This window comes from Passer domesticus, chromosome 10 (genome assembly GCF_036417665.1).
Source record: "Passer domesticus isolate bPasDom1 chromosome 10, bPasDom1.hap1, whole genome shotgun sequence".
Lineage (NCBI taxonomy): Eukaryota > Metazoa > Chordata > Aves > Passeriformes > Passeridae > Passer > Passer domesticus.
This window is the reverse complement of record NC_087483.1, coordinates 41225426-41247498: the sequence shown is the minus strand read 5'-3', so window position 1 is coordinate 41247498 and position 22073 is coordinate 41225426. Positions and strand designations below refer to the sequence as shown.

Below are 22073 nucleotides of genomic sequence, written 5' to 3'. Positions count from 1 at the left end.
GGGGGAGCGGGGTGGGGGGGGAGACGACGACTTCCCACAGCGCCGCGCGCGCCGCTCCCGGAAACGGATCCGGGACAGGGAGGAAGGAAGTGGATGAGGGGTGAGGAAGAGGGGGGAGCAATGGACGGGGAGGAAGTGACGGGAGAGGAGGGAAGGAGAAGGGAAGGGAGGGGAGGAGAAGAACGGGGAGCGCGCGGTGACGTGAGGGGGCGGCGCGCGCGGGGGCCGGCGGGAGCGCGTCCCGCCCTCCGGTGAGGGAGGGGAGGGCGGGAAAGCGGCGTGAGGGCAGCGCCGGCCGGTGAGGGAACGGAGAGGGAGCCGGCGACTGTGTGAGCCTGCCGCCCGCGCCGAGCAGCGGAGGATGCGCCCGCCCGCCCGCCCTTCGTCCGCTCGGGCTCCGGCGTCTCTGAGGGAGCCGCGGATGCAGCCCGAGAGGAGGGTAACGCGGGCTGCGGTTTCTGAGGGGATGGATGGATGGATGGATGGATGGATGGATGGATGGATGGATGGATGGCTGGCTGCCGGGAGGGGGTGAGGTGAGGGCTCAGGGGAGCGTGCGAGCGGCGGTGGCCGCCCTCAGGTGACGGAGAAGAGGCGGGAAACGCCGTGAGGGGAGGCGGGGGCCGGGCGGTGTCCCGGGACACTCCAAGCCCTGTAGGGCTTCCCGAATCATTTCCTCCTGGGCTCTCTCAAGGTCCTCCCGAAACCCGCCCTCAGCCTCTCGTGGAGCCTCCCATTCCCTCGTCAGGGTCGGCACGGACGCCCCCAGCCCCGAAAAATCATCTCCCTCAGACCGCCCCCGTTCCCCATTGCCGCAGCCCTTCCCCAAATCCCTCCCCAGATGGACACTCTGCCCCCCGCCCCTCCCATTCCTTTCCAGAGCATTCCCAGACCCTCCTAGCCCCCATAAATTCCTCACCCCAAATCCCTCAGGGCCATCCCCAAGCCCTTCCCAGGACCACTCCGAAGTCGCCCTCAAGACTTGTAATTCCCCTCCCTCAGACCCTCTTTAATCCCCCTCAGAACCCACTCAAACTTCTCAATCCCATCATGATCTCCCCCAATCCCCAAAAGTTTCCCTCAAACCCCCTCTGGATCTACCCAAATCTCTGTAGGGACCCCCAATCCCCTTAGGGCCCCTTCAAGTCCCCCTCAGAGCCAGCTTGTCCAGAGAGATGCTGTGCTTATTGTTACAAACTGCACATTATAAACAAGGATGGCCAGTTATTCCTGGAAAAACGTAATTGTTGTGTCTTAATGTGTGCTTGTGGCTTGTTCCAGCTGCAGAAACATAAGGACGTTATTTTGAACTCTCTAAAGCATCCTAAAGCCAGTGCAGTTCAGGAGATGTGTGTAAACATGGGTTTAATGTTACCAGAAATAAATTTAAAATCATTTCAGCATTTTGGCTCTTTTTGATGGACTGCTGCATCTTTATTAGTTAAGAACAGATGTTCATTACAGTCCTTAAAAATGACCAACATCTAAGAACAGTTTCTGACTGGGATTGCTTGGAAAGCAATTTAATAAAGCTATTAATAAAATGTTATTTAATAATTTAAAGCTATCTAATAAAATGTTAATTTTCTCCACAAAGATGAAACCTTCTGCAGTGGGCAAGCGAAAGTTGAAGGAGAGCAATGCAGAAAGTGCTGAGTGCATTTCCCAGGTCAGTAACATCTTCATTCATTGTTTTCTTTTCAAGTTATGGAACTTTTCCACCCTCTACCATTCATGTTTTTGTGGTGGTTTTTTTTTTTTTTTTCTTCCTATTTAGAAAGACTTGTACAGATGCAGGATACAATTGTTAGGGCACTAAATGGCTTTTGTGTCTGTAATTCTTTCAGCTTCCCACCTGTTGGGTGCTTCAGGTGTTGCAGTAATAATGTAGCAAAAAACTTAAAGGATGGTCTTGTGCTTTTGCAACTGTTTGTGGCAACAGATTTGCATAAATTTATTTTTATCCACTTAAGTTTTTTATCTTCCAGTTTGTAGGGTGAGTCAGAACCCAGGTGACATTTTGGCAGCAGGACAGCAGCTGCCAAATCACTTTTTAGTTTGTTTGTTTTTTAAAACCTTTATTCTCCTCTTTTCCCAAAGTTGCTGGTTAAAAACTGCAATGCATCTTGCAAGGAATTACCCCTGGATCGGTGATTTGTTATATATTTTAATATCTTCTAATTTCTTTTTCTCCTTTATATAATGTTTATACATTATCGTGCAACTTTATTGTTACTTTCAAGACCCTTGTATCCTTGATGACAGTAAAGATTTATGTGTTGTAGAATATTTGTAACACCACAGAAGTGCCTAATTTGCTGTTATTTTATTGCTGTAGTTACATTGTTGGTAAATTCTGGCGTTTGGAGCCCCAGACATTTTTCCTGTGCTGTGTTCCATCCCTAGGTGCAGAAAATCCTGCGTGAAAGATTCTGTCAGCACTGTGCTGCTGGAAAACTGTTTGGGCTGGAGCAGCAGTACAGGTGAGTGAGCAGGCTCTAGCATGCAGGGATTGCTGATTTAACTGCAGCAGTGAAATAGTCTGGTGGGGTCAGAATTTGCTGCCTCTCTGATTTACTAAATTATGCAGGTTTAAGTGACTTCTAGCCCAGAAATTATTTGCTTCGGATTTTGGCAGTTTTTATACAGCTGTTCCCTTCTGGTTTTGTCAGGATCTGAGTTTTGGATTTCTTGTCCTTGTTTCACATCTCTCATTCATGAAGTACTTTTCTTTTTGATACTTTGTGTAATGGCCTGGCAAAGCAAGGAGTTAAATTCTCTTGCTGTGATACTTTATTTGTGCTTCAGATTTTCTCTTGTTTGTTGGTGAACTGTGTTAGAAGTAAATGTTAAAATTTCTGTGCCAACATGATGTTTGTTGAAGCAGAAACCCATATTTAAACCTTCTTATGGGGGGAGCCATCCAGATGGGGAATTTAGGGTTAGGAAGAAGGGATTTAGTGGGACAGTAACACTGTCCCAGTACTGATCATTTCACAGATCCAGGTCAAATTCTGCACATAACAAACCTGTATTGAAAGAAAACAATTAATTTTTCCAAGGCTGACTTAAAGTAAGTGGAATCACCTGATGTGAGCACAAGCTCTCATTACAGGAGGGACAAAACCATTTATTAAAACAGTGTACTGTACCTGCAGAGCTCACATTGGCATTTTATTGCTGTTGTGAGGAAATGTGTTTCTGTTATGTCAGTTATACAGAACGAGCCTCCCCATTTACACTGGAATTCTGAAGAGCAGTTTACAGGCTGTGCCCTCACTGGTAGTGAGTTATCCAGCAGGGAAAGCACAGTGAGCTCCCCAGCTCTGATTTTCCCTTCCCAGGATGTGTCAGGGCCCTTGGCTGGAGCTGCCTCTCAAGCAGGGACCAAGCCACACGTGCTGGCTGACTCCCTCAGCCCTTCAGAAGCAGGGTGTCAGTATCCCATATTCCCAAAGCACGTTATTGATGTGTAAGCATTAGGGAATTGCAGGTGTCAGGGGTTGCTGGAAGCCCTTTAGATGTGGTTTGAGGTGATGAGTCTGTCTGCAGGTAATTTCAGGCTGGTGAGGAATAGTGGTAGCACAGAAAGCAATCTATTTCCTAAAGAAAGAAAAAATTATTGAAGTCTGTCCTTTCACGGCCGAGAATTGCAGAACTTTATGAATTAGTGATACTCTCAACTTCTGCATGTTTTAATATTTTAAAGTATTTTAAGAGCTCTGATCACAGAGCCCTTTGTGCTTTATTGTATTACATTTTGCATGCCCTGAGTGTTGGCTCTCAGAGCGAGCCAAAGCGGATCGAGTTTTACTCTTTGAGTTTTCCCAGGGTTTGGGGGATGCTGTCAGCTTTGAGGATTCCAGCCTGTTTCTGTTTTCAACACAGACATTTACTGGAGCTGCTGAAAAGAACCACGGTGCACGGGGAGAGTAATTCCGCCCTCATCATCGGCCCCCGGGGGTCCGGGAAAACGGCGGTAGGAGCAGCCCTTGGAGCTTTCTGTGGGTCCAGCAGAGCCTCACTCACCTCCTGGGAGCCTTTGCAGCTCTGCCTGCTTTTACAGAGAGAATTGCTAATGTTTGCATAGAAATGAAACACATTCCAGGACTTGCTGTGGAAATTCTGTTCAGGAGCAGCATGGAGAAATCCCTTCCTAACGCTTGTCTTTGCAGCTAAAGCCATGTTCTGATTACTCTTTAATTAACCTGGTTTTGGGCCCTCACTGTAAAAATTATGAAAAGGCATCCAAAAGCTCTAAAAGGAGTTGTCTGAGGGGTGGGTTTCTCCATAGATGTGTGTATACAGGGAATGGTCAGGAATATTGTCACCTGCCATGGAGCAGAATATTCTTCGGTGGTTGTGGTTTATAAGTGTAGGTTTTGTGTTTTAAGGGAATTCCCCTTAGCTGAGGCACATGCAGGGATGACCTCTAACTTAAGTGTTTGATTCTTCAACATTATTCAAACACTCAAGTCTTTAATGTTTATATTAAGTGATGTGATGAGAATTTGTGGTCCTTTCAGACAGGATATAAGTTAGCAAAATCACCTATGCAAAATGAATTACTTCCTTTTTATATATCAAGTGAAAGATGCTGGAGTAAGAAAATCATGTGTGTGTATATTTATATATTTATACTTGCACTTAGGTGGGAGCTACAAATCCTCTTCTGAAGAAGCCAAAGCAAATAGTACCCTTTAATTTTTAAATTTAACATTTCCACTACTTACAGATGTTTTAATACAAGTTTGTACTAGTTACAAGTTCTTGATGGACAGCAATTTTGGAAGTTTTATAAGCAGCAGTTGGTGCAATCATGCAGTTTTAACTTTGTCTTCCAGAAGAAAGGAATAAGCAGGGTTTCTTTTAAGATTTAAAGCAGAGAGTTTCTTTCTACAGCATCCAAAGAAGCCATGAAGCTGAATACGGCATGAGCTCAAGAGTCAAATTCTCTCACATCTCAAATTCATAAAGCTTTATGATTAAGGCAAAAGCCCCAGATATTAGCCCAAAAAATAAGTGACTGAAATACCAGAGTTATTTTCCTTTCCCTCCCAGTTCAGCAGAATGAGCAAATGTAATTGTCACAATCATGGCTGGTGAATGCAAAGTTGTCATTTTAGTGTTTTAGTCTGGGAATTACTCAAACATGTTCCCTAAGGAAACCTTGCACACTGTTTCTTATCCTATAATATCTGTAGTTACACTTTCCTTGCTGTTAAAAAATTAATCTTCTCACAGAAATTCTGTATTTTTTCTTTCCTAGTTATTAAATCATGTCTTAAAGGACCTCAGGGAAATGGAACAAGTGAGAGAGAACCTCCTGGAAGTCCATCTGAATGGCAAGTAAAACATCACTGATCCAGGGTTCTGTTATATTCAGCTCTGTATTTTGTATGTACTGAGTGAAATTCTTGCTTTCAGCAGTTTAGTCCAGCCTAAATTAGGGCCGTGTTTGTCTGTGAGCTCCAAAGTGCCTCTCTTTGTACAATTTCTCTGTATGGAGGGAACTTCTGTGCTCTCAGTGACAGAATTAAGCCAGATGTCAGGTACAGAAAAGGCGAGTCCAGTCTGATCTTTAAAAAGGCAAAAAGCTCTGCAAGGCTGGGAAGGGAGAGAAGCTGCTGTTAAGTTTCTAGTGGGAGTGAAGGAGCTGCCAGCTCTTCATGAGGAATCCTTTTCTTTCAGGGCTTCTGCAGACAAACGATAAAGTGGCCCTGAAGGAGATCACCAGGCAGCTGCAGCTGGAAAATGTGGTTGGGGACAAAGTTTTTGTGAGTGACTTCACCCAGCCCTCCAAAACCCTCTGCTGGGACTCTGGGGCTGTGTGGGATGGAGCTCGCAGGACCTGCTGGGCTCTGACTGCCAGGAGCTGGGGTTCCCTGTGCTGATGGAGCAGTACTGATGCATCCTTACTGTTTTTAAAAACCCACCAACTTGTGCCTTACAGGAGGGAAAAAGGGAACTCTGGCTTAACAAGCCCCAGAAAAACAAACTTAAATATTCCAAAGTATTGAGTATTTATAGTGTTCCTTCAGTATTTATTATTAATAGTATTCCTTAAGGAACTGGCCTCCATTGCATGTCTGAATTCACTGTAGTTAGACAATTCTGAGAATGACACTACAAATCTATTCTGAAACTTCTTTATTCTCTGTCTAGGGCAGTTTTGCTGAGAACCTTGCCTTCCTCCTTGAAGCTCTGAGGAAAGGTAAACACTAAAAATCCCTCTTGTGAAACTCTGGGTCACTTGACTGGAAAGTGGAGATTTTTAATTCTATTTTACAGGTGGAATGAAGAAACTTAGCCCAAAAATGTGTCACAGTTACAAAATAATAGTAAAAAATAGTAATAGTAAAAATAATTAATACTGATTACTACACTGAATATAGTACATACACCTGATAGTGATATATACACCTGCTGTAACTTGTAAGGCTTGCATGTGATGTTAGCTGTGAAGGACAGATTCTTTTATCCAGGGTGATGCAATTAAAAATTGTTATGTTGTTTTTAAAACAAAATTGGCCACGTCTGTGTTCCTTGTAGCCAAAATGCTGTTTGACAGAACACTACAGAACCTTCCCAGTTTTTCCATGTATTTCTCTTTTTGCTATTGGACCTGCAGGAAAGGAGGGCTTGGTGAAAAGCTGAAAGAAAATCTGTGCATTTTTATTTAACCCCATCATTAAAGAAAGCTGTAGCAATGGAAGTCTAATGCTGGAGTTGCCCTGCTCACTCTCCACATTTCTCTCAGGAGACCGAACCAGCAGCTGCCCAATTTTGTTTGTGCTGGATGAGTTTGATTTGTTTGTCCACCACAAGAACCAGACCCTGCTCTACAACCTCTTCGACATCTCGCAGTCTGCACAGACCCCAGTGACAGTCATTGGGCTCACCTGCAGGCAGGTAAGAAATGGCATTTCCTCATCCTAGCAAATAATAATAATTTGTGCTGACAGCAATTGAAGATGCCCAAAGCCTTCAGTTTCCCTGCTAAAGGAGCAAACCAACATTTCTAAGGACACACATTCAATATTAGACCATGGCTCACTCTTTGGAGGAGCTCCTGAATTTTTTGGTTGGCAGTTGGCAAGGACAGAGTTGTAGTAACTGTGTTTAAATTTCCTTTTTTTTTTTTTTTTTAAGAAACCACTTCAGTAGGATGGCTTAAAAAAAAAAGAAAAAAAGAAAATGAGTTCAGGATCCCTTTTTCTAGCAAAAGTTCCCTTTTTCTAGAAAATGAGTTGAGGATCCCCGTTCAGTTTGCTATTTTACAGTGGCATTATGTTGAATTGTGGGCAGGTTGTGTGAAATAATTCCTGGGAACACTGTGGAAACTGGGTAAAACTGCTCCTCTTTTCACATGGAACTGTTGGTGCTGGAGATAGTTGGGTTGTGGCAGGAAGAATAATTAAAATTTAAAAATAATTAAAATAATAAATAATTAAAATTAAATCAAGCTCCTATCAAAGCCTGATTCTGGGTTTGACTGGGATCAGGTGTTAGCCAGCTGGGCAAATTTCTGGAAGTTAATAGAGAAGTTAAATGTTGATTTAATAAATTACAGTCTTTCCTTTTGCATCATCACTGTCCTGAGTCTGGTGTGCTCCTCACCCATTGTTTAGAACCTTTTATCCCCTGTTTGGAGTGTCATTAAGGAAGTGTCTCCAGAGTGACAGCTGCTGTTTCTGAGGAGGTTTTTTCGGCTCTTAAGTATTTTTTGGGATTTTGAAGCTGAATTCTCTCAGGCTGACAAAAGCACGTGGCCTGTCAGCTGCCACCCCGGCGTGAGCACAGGACACCTTGTCCAGAGCCCTGATAGGCTGCAAGGCTTGATTCAGCCTTAAGTAGCTGAAATATTTCCATAATCTATGGAGACATTCTGCTGGGTTTCCTAGCAACAAATGATCCTGTGTGATGTGCAGCATCACGTGGGCCAGCGTGGTTGGTGCCACTGCAAGGCACATCAATTGAAATCATCAGCAAAGGGCTTGTTAGAGCATTGAACTTATGTTACAGCATTTGAAGCCTCAGAATTCAATAATTCTTTCTTTTTTCAGCACACTTTGGTGATTTGTCTGTGCTGTAGCAAAGAAACACTAAATTGATCTGCTTTTATAATTACTGTTTTTCTTTTTTTTTTCCATCAAGGATATCCTGGAGCTCCTGGAGAAGAGAGTAAAGTCAAGGTTCTCCCACAGACAGATATATTTGATGAATTCCTTTGATTTTAAACAATACATTAAGATATTTAAGAGCCAGCTTTCTCTTCCTGCTGAGTTTCCTGATGAGTCTTTTGCACAAAAATGGAATAATAACGTTCAGGTACTTTAAGCATTTTATACTTCATTTTAGGAAAAATTCTAAAGTGAGAGCAGTGTAAAGCTGGTTTACTTTATACAGAATGGTACTTCCTTTCACTGGCTGAGTGTGATATGGAATAAATTCAATTATTATGGAGCATCTTTGCTTATTGAAGTCTGGAGGTAAAGTTGTCACAGGAAAGACCAGAAAGTTGAGGTTGGATATGAAAATTGTATTGTCAGGTGTAAGCTGAGCTCTTTTAAAATATATATTTACTTGTTATTTTTCCAGGTGAGTATGAAATGATTAAAAGTGAGTATGAGATGGCTAAAACATGGCTTTGTTGTTTCTTGCAGCACCTCTCAGAGGATAAGACCGTGCAGGACGTGCTGCAGAACCTCTTCCACCACACCAAAGACCTGCGCTCGCTGCATTTGCTCCTGGTGTGTATTTGGGTTTATCAAACACCTCCTTGCAGTGATTGGTGAGCAGCTCTCGTGCTTTTCAGGCCATTAGCTGAGCTTTGCCTGGAGCAGCATTTTATTGCACTTGAGCCAGCGCTGCTCCTTGCAGGCTGTGTCAGCCTGTGCTGTGTCAGTGAGGGGTAACTCCAGGTCTGTAGCAGTTACCCTGTGAGGATGGACTGCTCCATTCAGGTGGGGCTGAGCTTTGGCTGTTTAACTTTCTCCAAGCCTTCCCATTTATAAAACAAAACTATAGGTGAAACCCTTTGAAATTATTTTTTCCTTTCTGAGATTGTTTTTGGTTCCTGGTGAATCCTGACATCTGCTCATATTGAAGCCTGTTTTCTGCTTGAACTTCCATCACCACAGAGGAGCTGCATCTCTCTTGGAGGGTCTTTTTGAAATTTAAGCTGCCTCCCTAATTCTGCTTTTGAACACAGCTCATATAAATGCACTGACACTTTTACAGAGGATACATAACACTTATTTAACCATCCCAAACTATCCCTGTGCTCGTGTCAGTGTGCAAAGCCCCCTGACTGCCCCTGGGATGTGTGCCCTCCTGCTCTGGGCTGGGCTGGCTCCTCCTGCAGTGCTCAGAGCCACCCTGAAAACCAGGGCAGAGCCCTCTTGGTGCTGCTCTGGGCACTGGGGCTGGTGACAAGATTGCAGATTATTCCTAGAGCAGGGCAAAAATCTGTGCCTGTGGCTGCAGTGGAGGCCAGGAAAGGAGCTGAGGCAACCAAGAGCCTCCCTGAGAGCAGGTGAGAGCTGAGGCTCAGCTTTCCCCTTGTCTGCAGCATGTGCTGAGCTCTTCCTTTGGAAAGAGACCTTTTGTTTTGAATCCAATAAAAGCATGTAATACAGATTCTGGAGGGATGAGTGAGGAGTTCCTGGACAAACTATGGGGAGAGAAGGTTCTGGGGAGACCTCAGAGCCCTTCCAGTGCCTAAAGGGGCTCCGGGAGAGCTGCAGAGGGACTGGGGACAAGGCATGGAGGGACAGGAGCCAGGGAATGGCTCCCACTGCCAGAGGGTAGGGATGGGAGATTGGGAATTCCTGGCTGGGCTGGAATTCCAGAGCAGCTGGGGCTGCCCTGGATCCATGGCAGTGCCCAAGGCCAGGCTGCACAGGGCTTGGAGCAGCCTGGGACAGTGGAAGTGTCCCTGGGTACAAAAGCAGGTGCAGAACAGCTGTAAGTTATTCCTGCAGCAGCCTCTGAGGTGCTGATCCATTGCCATGGATATAAACAGGTTCATCAGGATTTATCTCCTGGAATCAGGAGGCTTTAAGGTTTCAAACCTGGAAAACCTTCCTGGCAAGATGAAATTACAGTGCCAGCTGTTTGCAGGGTTTTCAGCATGAAGCTGCTGCGTGTGGGGTGTATCCATGGCTGTTCCAGGGTTCCTGCAGGCAGGAGTGCAGGGAGCTGTGTGTGTGCTGCAGATGCAGGCAGGAGTGCAGTGAGCTCTGTGTGTGTTGCAGATGCAGGCAGGAGTGCAGTGAGCTGTGTGTGTGTTGCAGACACTGGCTGGCAGTGCAGGGAGCTCTGTGTGTGTTGCAGTGAGCTCTGTGTGTGTTGCAGTGAGCTCTGTGTGTGTTGCAGATGCTGGCTGGCAGCGCAGTGAGCTCTGTGTGTGTTGCAGTGAGCTCTGTGTGTGTTGCAGTGAGCTCTGTGTGTGTTGCAGTGAGCTCTGTGTGTGTTGCAGTGAGCTCTGTGTGTGTTGCAGTGAGCTCTGTGTGTTGCAGTGAGCTCTGTGTGTTGCAGTGAGCTCTGTGTGTGTTGCAGTGAGCTCTGTGTGTGTTGCAGATGCTGGCTGGCAGCGCAGTGACCGTGCACCACCCCCTGCTCACGGCTGCAGACCTGCAGGAGGCCAGCAGGCAGCACAGCACCGACTCCAAGGCCAACATTGTCCATGGTAAAGCCCAGCTTGTCCCCAGAACTGGTCTGCAAGCAGGGGAGGGGTCGAGTCCCTGCCTGGAGTTCTCCAGGTGGAGCAGATGCTGTGTGGGGTGTTCCCTGTGGGTGTGAGCTGCACAGGCATTGCCCGTGGAGTCTGCTGAGTCACACCTGCCTGTGGGTCCAACTTGGACACCTCCAGTTCTCTCCTTTTTGTGGGAACAGCCCAATCCTGAACATTTCTCCTTCAAATACGCAGCAAACAAATGTTCTCTTGTCAATCCTCTCCAGTCTCAAGCTGCACCATGGGAAATACAGGTTGGAAATTAGGATAAAGTTTTTTGTAGAAAGAGTGATAAAGTTCTGGAGTGGCTGCCCGGGGAGATGGTGGAGTCCCCATCCCTGGATGTGTTTAACACAGCCTGGATGTGGCCCTGGGGGCCAGGGTTGAGTTGAGGGGTTGGGGCTGGGCTGGACTCAATGATCCTGAAGGTCTCTTCCAACCTGGGCATTCTGGGAATTCTCTAAGATTCCAAATTCTGGAATTTCTTGACATAATAAAGATACGGAACACCAGTGGGTGAGGCCCAGAGCATACAAAAATAGAAGAATACAGAGTGGGTGAACTGGCTGTGCTCAAGGGAAATACTTGGGATTGTTCTTTCCTGCAGGTTTGTCTGTGCTGGAAATCTGCCTCATCATAGCCATGAAACACCTGAACGAGGTCTATGATGGAGAGCCCTTCAACTTCCAGATGGTTTACAATGGTGAGGGCAATGCTGAGCTTCACAAACCCTACCCCCCTCACTTCCTTCTAACTGCCCCTTTCTTCTCCTGCTGCTGCAGAATTCCAGAAGTTCATCCAGAGGAAGGCACATTCTATGTACAACTTTGAGAAGCCAGTGGTCATGAAGGTGAGCCTGAAACGCGTTTTGTTTTGAGTTGTGAAATATTTCAGTTTTAGCAGGGCACAGACTGGGGTGATCAGACACAGCCCTAGAAGGGAGTGTGTGTTCCGGGGCAGGAATGCTGTTCCCTTGCAGAGCCCTTTTCCCTGGCAGGCCTTTGAGCACCTGCTGCAGCTGGAGCTGGTGCAGCCGCTGGAGCGGCCGTCGGCGCGGGCGCAGCGCGAGTACCTGCTGATGAAGCTGCTGCTGGACAGCAGCCAGATCATGGAGGCCCTGCAGGTGTACCCCAACTGCCCCACCGACGTCAAGCAGTGGGCAGCCTCCTCCCTCAGCTGGCTCTGAGCTCCACCGCCCCCGCTGGGATGCTGGGAGCCCCCTCACAGGGAATGTTTACCCGCAGGAAGGTGCTCGGATCACTGAGTTTTGGATCAGCTTTCGTGGCTGATCCGTTTGGGATTTTCTAGGGAGAACGGTGCTGCTGTTCCCTCCAGCAGCCAGAACTGTGCCTCACTCACTCCCAGGTGCTTTAGCTCAGCTCAGTGCCAACTCCTGCTCTCACACTCCGTTCCCAGTTGGAGCAATCCAAGCTCTGGGGCTTCTCCCCGTGGCTGAGGGCTCTGGATGCTGGCTCAGGCCATGCTGCCCTCCTGGCTCCCTTCTACAGCCCCAGCAGCTCACAGCCCACACTGCACTTTTCCATCTCAAATCTGACCTGACGTGGAAAATTTATCCAATTAAATCTTTAATCACAGCTGAATTTACTTCATTAAATGTTTAATCCAACAGCCTGTTTCGTGCCAAGTACAAGGTAACATCTTTCCATACCCAATGTTTTGGAGCAAAACTCAAAGAGTTTGGCTCAAGAGCTGCTGTAGGACCAGCCCCATGTGTTTATTGTAAAATAAAAGTTTTCAAAGAAGCATTTGCAAGTCAGAGTAGTCACATTTTTTATTTTCCCGCTGGGGAAGAGGGCAGAGTATACATTTGTATTTGTACAATATTTAACAATCACTTTATTGAGGGCGAGGGGGGTTGGTTGGTTTTTTGGCACCTGCAGAAAAGCAGCAAGTGCCTTTTAACAGTAGTACAACAACCTGTGCCCAAAACACTGACAAATACAAAGAGGAAAGTTAAAGTAATCGCTCACCAAACTCGAGAGGTAACGAAGAGGAGATGGACTGAAAAAAACAAACTGGAGGGAGAAAGCAAAGCAGTCCTGCTGGTTGAGTATCTGAGGTAACAGATGTTCCATCAAGGATGCTACTGGAGTCCTTTTGCCCAGGGACGTGTATTGCAGCTTCCTGTGTTTTGTACCAAGTGTTCCTGATCAACAGAAATGTCTTTAAAAAGGTAAAAAAAGCCGGGAAAGAGGAGAGGGGGTGATGACTGATTGTGGATGCTGATGGGAGCAGGACAAGTCTCAGCACTGGTTGCAGGTGAGGTTTGAGAACTGCACTGCTGCAGTTCCTGGCTCATTCCATGCTCGAGGGGAGCTTGGGAATACCCCAGGAAGGGCAGCTCTGGGGACGTGGGACAGGAACTTGTCACCCTCAGCAGTCACAGCTGGAGGCCAGGCAGGAAGGGACAAGGGCACTGCCCCAACCATGCCAGAATCCTCCCTAGCCCCCATTCCCAGGTCCTGCCCTTGCTGCTCCCAGCTCACTCACTGAATGCTCTGAAGTGAAACGGGAATTCCTTCCCCAGCCCTGGGGCACGGCTGGAGCAGAGCAGCTCAGGGAGATCGTTCTGAGCCATGAAAAGCTTTGGGGAGGAGCAGCCTTTCCTCAGGGACGCTACATGATGCTGGTAATGCCAGGAAGCTGGGAGTGGAACAGAACAGCAGGGATATCCCAAAGGCAGGAGCCAGCCCCGAGCCTGCAGCAGCTCCTTGGGAAGGGTCACACACAAGGAGGGGCTTGGATACAGCTTCAATTCCTGCCTCAGATTTCCAACGGCACAGAGTGAAACCAGCCCGTGGCTCCAGTTCTGCCAGGGAAGGGGCAAAAGCCCCGAGGAGTCCGTGGTGGAATTTGTTTGGAACTCCACTCCTGTCCTGCTCTGTGTGAAGTTTAATTAAAAGTGGAGCACAAAGGGAAGTGTCCAGCCAAGAGGACCCCACAAACTGGATTTCCTTCCCTTCTCCAACGGCCCCTTGGAGCAGGATCCTCGGGCACAGCCCTGCCTGGAACATCAGCCCTTCCTTCCTCCCTCCCTGCCCAGAGCTGGCTCTGCTTCATCCATCACATCCCTCTGCTCCCAGGGATGAAGTTCCCGGATCCAGGTTCCAGCCAGCCTTCAGGAGCTGCCACCTGCTGCTTTCCAGGGACACTGGGATGGACACACGGAGACAAGGACACACAGCACACCACGGGCCGCTGCCGGCTCTGCTCCGGGGGCTTACAGCATTTATTTTCCTTGGAATTTGGTGTGAAGGATCCAATCAATGCAGTGGGGCAGGATTTGGGAGAAGCACTTTGGCACCCAGCTACCAGCCACTGCAATTCCAGCACAAGGCTTGACACCCTGAACTCCAGTGCTGGAGTTGTGAATTTCCATGTTTTTCCTCGTTTTCTGTGAGTCTGTGCTCTGGCCATTGAAATTCCTTTTGTTACCTCGGAATGGTCATTGCATACTGTGAGCAGAACTAGGTTATCCCTGAAATTTGTAACATTTAGGATCTAGACCTTTGTGTGTGACTCCAGGCTCACAGGCAGTGAGCTGCACTCCCCTCCCATGGCACCGAGCTTTGAGTGGAGGGAAGCTGCAAATCTCCAAGCAGAGGGTGAGGAATGGGGGGAACTGAGCTTCCTGAGGTGATCCTGAAACAGTGACACAGCCCCCAGTGCCTGGCGGGACAGGGAACGCGCGGCGACCTCGGCACAAACATAAATAGGAAAAAGACTCTTTCTCAAAAAAAACAACAAGAATTCAGAGCTTTCCAGTGTCACAGCTCAGAGAAAATTAAAAAAAAAAAAGAAAAAAAAATTCATGCTTAAGGTTTCAAATACTCCTCAGACACAGCAAACCTAAATAGTATTCAGTTAAATAAATGGATGAGATACTCTGGGAAATGGAGGGAAAAGCTTTCAACTAAAAGAGGAAGGAAAATCTTCTTTCAATAAACAGCACTTTTTCTTTTTTATACACAACAAGCGAGTACAAGAAAAGGCTAAAAACACGGCTCTAGGAATGGCCACTTCCTGGGGGCATGAAGCTTTCCCCTTCTTAAATAACACAGGGCATTGGGAATACATCATTTACAAAACACGGAGCGGTTTATTATTCCAATTAGTGTTGTCAATCATAATTTAGCGAGGTGGAACTGAGGTATACCTGGTTGAGGGAGGTTAAGTAATACTTGGAAGCCTCTTTGCTCTATCCCATTGATTACTCTTGTTTCTGTACACGGAACAGCAGCACACGGAACATTCACAAGCTGTGTCGTAGTCGCATTACAATAGTCATTTTATAAACAACAACGAATGCAATAAAAACAAGTTACCCTTTTTTTTTTTGTTGTTTTTAAATCTGAAATGAAATGTTTTTGATTTAAAAAAAATAACAGTAGTTCATTTAAAGGAATTAGTCTCTTCTGACAGGGATTAAGAAATCGGATGTCAGTGTTTAAAATTCTCATTAGCCTGTTCAGGTCCGGATTCTTCATTGTAAGTTCCTTATCAGCACGTGAGGGTTCTCAGTCACGTCCTTCAGGTGTAAGCAGGGAATGCAGAAAGTCTCATGGATCCACGTTGGGGAGGAGGAGGAGGAGGGGGAAAACAAAGGATAAACACCTCTTGGTGATGTTCCAGAGAGACTTACCATCCGTTCTTGCCACCTGGAACAGCAGTGACGCCAGCAGTCCGTGCGCTGTAGCAGCTCCAGTGAAGAGTCCTGTGGTCACTTCATGACCAGTGCAACTATCATAGACTGGATTCTTTGGGAGGAAAGTCAACGTTTGTCACCATTGTGACCACAGTCACGATGTCCTCTGTTGTTATAATGTTAGTGAGTTTTTGCATCTGGATGATCCTCTCCTCCACGCAGCCCGCCGACAGCCGCGCCTCGGCGTCGTGATCCCAGCACTCCTCGATGGTCTCGCACAGCATCGCCATTCCCTGCGGGAGAGCAGCCAGGAAAGGGCACACATCAGCAAGGGACACCTGCCAAACGGGAGCCTTGCTGTCCCACAGGATGTGGGGCTGGGGGTGGGGTGAGCCTGGAGTGTGCCGTGGGGCCTCAGCTCTGCTTTGCTCTGCACTACTGAACAAAAACTGTTCAACAACACCAGGGGGCAAACCCTTCCCTGCAGTGCTGGAGCCTCCCAGTGTTTTAAAAGGTGAGGACTGAACTGCAAACTGCAAAGTAACTCCAGGATGTCTTCTTCCACCAAAAACCAGAAAAAATCCCTCACTTTCTAGTACTGAAGCAAGAGCAGTCTGAGATGAGGAACGTTTACAGCCCATTTAACTCCTACTGGAATTACGGAACCCCTCCCAAACCCCAGTGTGAGGCATGGACAGAACGTGGGATTCACAGTTGGCTGGGTCACACTTACAGAATGTTTCTGCCAGCACTCCCTTAGGACAGGCCTCTTCTTTTTGTGCACCACAACTTCCTGCATGTCCTCCAGGGAGGGGTGCTGGCCAATCTCCTCCTCGAAAGGCAGCATGTACTCATCCACGGGGCCTGCAGAGGGAAACACGGCTTAAACGGCAGTGCCACAACCAGAGCCCGGAGTGGTTTGGGCTGAAGGCACTCCCAGCCCAGGCAGGGCAGGGAGCTGCAGCTGGCCGGGCAGTGCCGCGGGGAGGTCGCTCACCGTCGGCGGCCGTGCAGCGCGACGCCAGCTCCCAGAGCACCAGGCCCATGGCGTACATGTCTATCCGCAGGAACGCGTCCCTCTGGAAGTTGATAGCACCTTCGAGCACCTCGGGAGCCATGTACCTGCGGGTGCCCACCTGCAAGGGCACCAAAACACCCACATTTGTGCCCAGAATCATCCCCGGCACGGGCACCGCCCTGCCTGCTGCCACATCAAAGCCCTGCTTTGTCCCTTTTGTTAAACGCGGCCGTGGCTGTTCCTGCCTTAGGACTAAATCATGGAAGTTTCATCACCCAGTTTTTGAGTAGTAATTAAATAGTTAATGAAATATTACAAAAGTTCTTGTCCAAATTGTCCTGCCTTAGGACGAAATCATGGAAGTTTCATCACCCAGTTTTTGAGTAGTAATTAAATAATTAATGAAACATTACAAAAGTTCTTGTCCAAATCATCCAGCTGGGATAAAAGCAGGGGATAGGCCATACAAAGAGCCTCAGGGGAGGTTCCCATTCGCATCCAGGTAACAGCTGGATCATTCCTGGAAATCACTCGGGATTTACCTGTCCATGGGTGTCTCCTGCAGACTTTCCAGCCTCAAACTTTAAAGCTAGACCGAAATCAGCAATACAAGCCGTGAGGTTGTTTTTCAGCAGCACGTTCTTGCTTTTGATGTCCCTTTCAAGTTCAAGAAAAAACCACAAATTAGAGATCTAGAACACGAAATGTAGATAAAACTCTAAGGAAAAAGGAACAGCAGAAAACAAGGAACATTGTGGCATGAAAGGCAAGAAAATTATAAAGAAACAGGTAAGTTAACCAACAAAATAATAATCATTAAACCTTGGAGTGCCCTTGCAGACCTTAATGGGAATAAATGAGACAGTAATTGGAACTGCAATTTTGTGCTTGTCGTTAAAATAAATATAGATGAACGATGGATATAGGGATACACGGATATATGGAGATATGGAGATGGATGATGCATGTGGGATACAGAGATAGAACGAGAATGTTGTAGTCCAAGTGTGCAGTGACTGCAACTTTGTTTAAATAGCAGGAAACAAAACGCTTGGAAAAAAAGCGCCTTGGAGGGGAGATCCAGGAATTCCTGCAGGACCAGGAGGTGGTGATGGGCTGCCTGCAGGGTTGTCAGGTGTCCCTGCACTGCCAGGGCAGTACCTGTGGGAGATGGCCGGCTTGTGGCCGTCCTTGAGCCCCGGGATGTCCTCGTGCAGGTAGGCCAGGCCCCGCGCCATGGTCTGGGCGATGTGGCACAGCTCGTTCCACGACACCACGTTGGCCTTCAGGAAATCTGTCAGGGACCCCTGCAGGAAAACAGCCACACGCCCAGCTCAGCCTCACTGCTCCAGGGAAAACCTGCAATTCCTGCAGTTCGCATCTGTGGGACCTGGGATTGTCATTCCTTGTGGGCCAACAGCAGTTTCAGAGAGAAATACTCTGAATAGACAGAGATGAAATAATTCAGCACCACAGTGTCAGAGTGAAACACACTCTGAACAAATCTGAAGAGATTTTCAGAGTGAAACACACACTCTGAACAAACCTAAATAGATCAAAATTATTCAACGTAAAACTGAATGTATTCTTAATTAATTGTATTTGTGTTTCTTCCTTTTGCTGTCACAATAGAATTGATCTGTATCACTTCATTTTTATTCTTAGCCAACAAGTGAACCAAAAATAACCCCCCAAAAAATCTCTGCAAGATGGGAGGTTATGTATTTTAGGCAGGTTTAGATTTGGGATGTTAAAATAGACATATTCCAAAAAGCCAAAAAAAGGCAGAATCCATTTTTGTTTGTCTCCTAAAACAACTCCTCTATCAGCAAAACCTGACGACAACTTTCTCAGCTGCCCGAAAACGAACTGCAGCGGATTCACATCCGCCAAAAACCGAGCAGCAAAGGGGAAGCTGCTTCCAACTGCCTTCCTTCAGTGCCCCAGCCCGTGTGTGACCCTCCTGCTGTCCCTGCCCCACCTTCTCGTGGAAGGCGGTGATGAGCCACAGGTCCACGTCGATGCTGGAGCCGCGCTTCTCGGCGCCGATGAACTGCAGGATGTTGTCGTGCTTCATCCCGGGCAGGCTGTAGATCTCGTACTCGTTCTGCCACGACTGCTTGTCCTGCAAGCACAGCAGCACGGGCCCAGTGAGCCAGCAAAAAGTGGGATAGCAGGGGCTGGCCCCGAGGGGAGTTTGCTACCAGAGTTTGGGAATGCTCTGTCAAAAAGTACGCGGAGTTTCTTGTGAAATAATGAGAGCCTGCGGCGTTTATTCTGCAAGGCAGCCCCTGGATCTCTGTGAGGGAACAAATTCCTGCCCCTCGAGCAGCAGGGAGTGCTTTAATCAATGCAAAACCCATCCCAGTATCACCATCCTGCATCACTCCAAATTCTTCAATCCACTTAATGCAAGCCACGGCTCTGTGAGGGGCACTTGCTGGGCAATGAGTGTTATGGCACTTAATTGAGGCATGGTTAATTGGAACAATCACTCCAGGGTTTGCATTTCAGGACATTCCTTCTAAGTACAATTTAATTTGATTATTAACTGGTCAAGAGGTGGGTTAGAGCTGCTTAAAACTACGGATGCTGAATATTTTTGTGATTAGAAACCCACATTTCACAGGGTTTATGCTTCAGTAATGCGTTCATTGCAGCAAAAGGCTTATTTTAAATCACTGAACTCTTCCTGTATCTTCTACACCTCGATGCCATCTCCACTTGGATTTACAGAATTATTGGGCCAAGAAAAACTGATTTAAGAGAGGAAAAACCCAGGACCCCAAAGGGTTCTGCTCACCTGGATGGGGAATATTTTGACTGCAACGTATTCATTGAGCAACTGAGCTTTCCACACACACCCAAATCTCCCCCTGGCTTTGATCTCCAGGAGCTGCAGCGGCTTCAGACCCATCAGGGGAGATGGTGGGGGAGGCCCAGGATCCTGCAATCAGGAGAGACCATTAATTAATGCTGCTTTAATTAATGACATTCATTCACATCACCCCTGAGAGCACTACAGATAGAGGATTGTAGATGGGGGGATCACCCAGCCAAACCCCACTGCAGCAAATCCCAAACACCCGGGGACAAACCCAGCCCTGCTGCACGGGATGGGAAATGGGACTGTGAGAACTGCCCAGCAGGGAGGGGACACACCTGCACAACGGGTGGGACAGCACAGCAGGGACTGGGAATGGCCTCAGCAGCAGGGGAGGACAGCAGAAATTAGGGAATTATGGAATCACGTGGGAAAGCACAGCAGAAATTAAGGAATAATGTGATCAGGTGGGAAAGCACAGCAGAAATTAGGGAATAATGGAATCAGGTGGGAAAGCACAGCAGAAATTAAGGAATAATGGAATCAGGTGGGAAAGCATAGCAGAAATTAGGGAATAATGGAATCAGGTGGGAAAGCAAGGCAGAAATTAAGGAATAATGGAATCAGGTGGGAAAGCACAGCAGAAATTAAGGATTAGTCTAATCCGGTGGGAAGAAAGCTCAGCAAAAATTAAGGACTATTGTAACCAGGTGGGAAAGCACAGCAGAAATTAAAGGACAAAGATAATCAAGCTTTACTTGTTACACTTTTAAGAGCTGGAATTGCAACGAGCCCCTTGGATGCACTGAAGGTCTCTGTGTCTATCTGAAGTGTGGGACCTTTGAACCCTGCAGATGCACAGCTGGGGGCAGCCCCTCCTGCCCCACTTCCCTGCTCCCAGCTTTGCCAGTGGTTCCTGAAATCCCAGAAATGAGCTGCAATGGCACTGCAGAGGTGAGCTGCTCCTGTCCTGCAGGATTTGTACAACTGGAGAGTTCCCACAGGGCAATCCATGGACCCACAACCCCATCCCCAGATCCCACACTACAGCCTGGGACATTCCCCTCCTGGGAAAGGGGAGGGACAGTTTATTGCACACCCTGGATTCTCTGCTTTGCTCTATCACATCATCTGAACAGAACAAGCAGATTCTCAATTTTACTGCCAAAGCTCTGCTTCCTTCTGGGCTGGTCCTTTCCCTCCAGGTGGGATTAGTTGTCCCTCTATAAAAACCCCAACAACCAACCCCAAAGTTTGCAAAAACCCTCCAAACCACCCCCTTTTCCCTCTATTTTCCCCAAAGAGAAAAGCAGTTTTCAAGAGAATGAAAACCACCAGAGGAGTTGCTTCTACAAGAGAGAGGAGAGCACTCAGTAAAGAGTTAAATGTTTGAGCACTTCCACCAAAACTACAAAATCCTGTGCAGGTTAAAGACACATTTTGTGACAAACTGTGAGGTTAAGGACCCTTTACTATGGGGAGAGTGGAGACAAGTGCTGAGAATAAAAGTCCTGAGTAGTTTCAGGAATCAGCATCCACTCTCTGCTTTCTTATACAACAACAAATAAATTAAAAAGAACAAGTTCCAGAGAAAGATTCAGAGCTGAGCAACCTCACTGCACAAATTAATAACTAGACAAAGAATAAACAGCATCTGAAATTCAAATTGGAGACACACTGCAACACTGTCCCCAAAAGGAGGAAATCCTTTTGTCAGTGTGACAGCGCCAGGCGCTTGAAGTTGTGACATCAACATTTGAGTACAGAAAACCAAGTTTGAGAGTGAAGATTTCCCTCCCCTGGTGCCTTTCATTCCCTGCCAGAGCCCTCTTGGAATATTCCAGGCACCAGGGAAAGCAGTGCCCTCAATTTGTAAAATACAAACTGTACTAAATAAATATTTGTAAATCCAGTTTGTTGTTGTTAGAAGAGGAAGTGGGAACAAGATGCTCAAATTTATCCCCCAAAGGCAGCCCTGATTTAATGAACTGCTCAAGTTCAGAGCTCCTGCCTTGTCTGAAGCAGAGAAATTTGTGGGGAATAATCCCAAATCCCCCTTTGCTCTGGTGGCTTGGATTCCCCCTCCTTCCCACGCCCTCCTCCCAATGAACTGCTGGGATTTGGAAGCACTTGGTGCCTGAATTCTTCCCCAACCACCAGGAAAACCAAACACCTCCAAGATTTGCTGAACCCAGTTCCAAAATCTCTGCCAAGAGCTGGAAGTGAAAGTGGCAGGGAAACCTGGTGCTTTCCTAATTCCCCATTAGACCACAACCCTTCCCATACACCAAATTCTCCATTTCCTGGAAATCCCTGCTCTCCTCACCACATTCCCAGCACCTGCCACAGCCCTTCCACGTGGGAAGCAGAATTCCTGCTGTTAACACAACTGGAAAGAAAAGTTTGTCTCTATTTTTTTCCCCCCTGATTTTTTCTAAGCACCTTGGTTAAAATCTAACTCCAAACTCTGCAGCTCCAGGGAGTGTTTTTACACGGAAACATTCCCTGACAATATTTCCAACTCGCTCTGCTCCAAGGAAAATTGTTTCATGTTCCAGAAATGTTCCCCACTATTCCTGTGTGGCTCTGGGGCTGATCTCCGTGGTGCCACAGTGCCAGCAGGGATGGCAGGAGGATAAACTGGGCTCCCAGATTTCCCAGCTGTCCAAAAATCCAAGGCCCAGCTCCCTTTTCCTGCCCCTTCCCTTGGACTGAGTCACAGCGGGAAATATTCCTTAAGGAAGGGTGACTTCAGGAGTGGGGATCCTTAAGTGTCCTCAAAAATGGGTCTGGAGATCTGGAGCAGCTCAGCAATGGTGGAACCCAA

General features: G+C 47.2%; 2 protein-coding genes across 7 annotated transcripts in view; one reads left to right on the top strand and one right to left on the bottom strand.

Moving 5' to 3' along the window:
- Positions 1-12: 12 nt before the first annotated feature.
- On the top strand, positions 13-12515 carry ORC4 (origin recognition complex subunit 4). Of its 4 annotated transcripts, XM_064435314.1 has the most exons (15): positions 456-482; positions 519-536; positions 1598-1669; positions 2407-2483; positions 3889-3979; positions 5270-5345; positions 5692-5777; positions 6166-6214; positions 6761-6912; positions 8158-8331; positions 8667-8753; positions 10585-10693; positions 11346-11441; positions 11521-11588; positions 11736-12515. In XM_064435314.1, exons 1-15 carry the CDS (start codon positions 471-473, stop codon positions 11922-11924), a joined length of 1356 nt encoding a protein of 451 aa, XP_064291384.1. In that variant the 5' UTR covers positions 456-470; the 3' UTR covers positions 11925-12515. The 4 variants fall into 4 exon arrangements, with proteins under 4 accessions (XP_064291386.1, XP_064291383.1, XP_064291384.1 ...); XM_064435316.1 differs by lacking the exons at positions 456-482; positions 519-536 and adding an exon at positions 13-100; XM_064435313.1 differs by lacking the exons at positions 456-482; positions 519-536 and adding an exon at positions 188-439.
- Positions 12513-22073, bottom strand: part of ACVR2A (activin A receptor type 2A) — a 51316-nt gene continuing 41755 nt past the window's right edge. For all 3 annotated transcript variants that reach the window (XM_064435311.1, XM_064435310.1, XM_064435312.1), the window contains 7 exons: positions 19226-19369; positions 18404-18547; positions 17584-17729; positions 16965-17079; positions 16402-16540; positions 16138-16268; positions 12513-15697 (listed from right to left, as the gene is read on the bottom strand). In XM_064435311.1, the coding sequence (XP_064291381.1) occupies positions 15503-15697; positions 16138-16268; positions 16402-16540; positions 16965-17079; positions 17584-17729; positions 18404-18547; positions 19226-19369 (1014 nt within the window). In that variant the 3' untranslated portion in view covers positions 12513-15502. The remainder of the gene's footprint in view (positions 15698-16137; positions 16269-16401; positions 16541-16964; positions 17080-17583; positions 17730-18403; positions 18548-19225; positions 19370-22073) is intronic.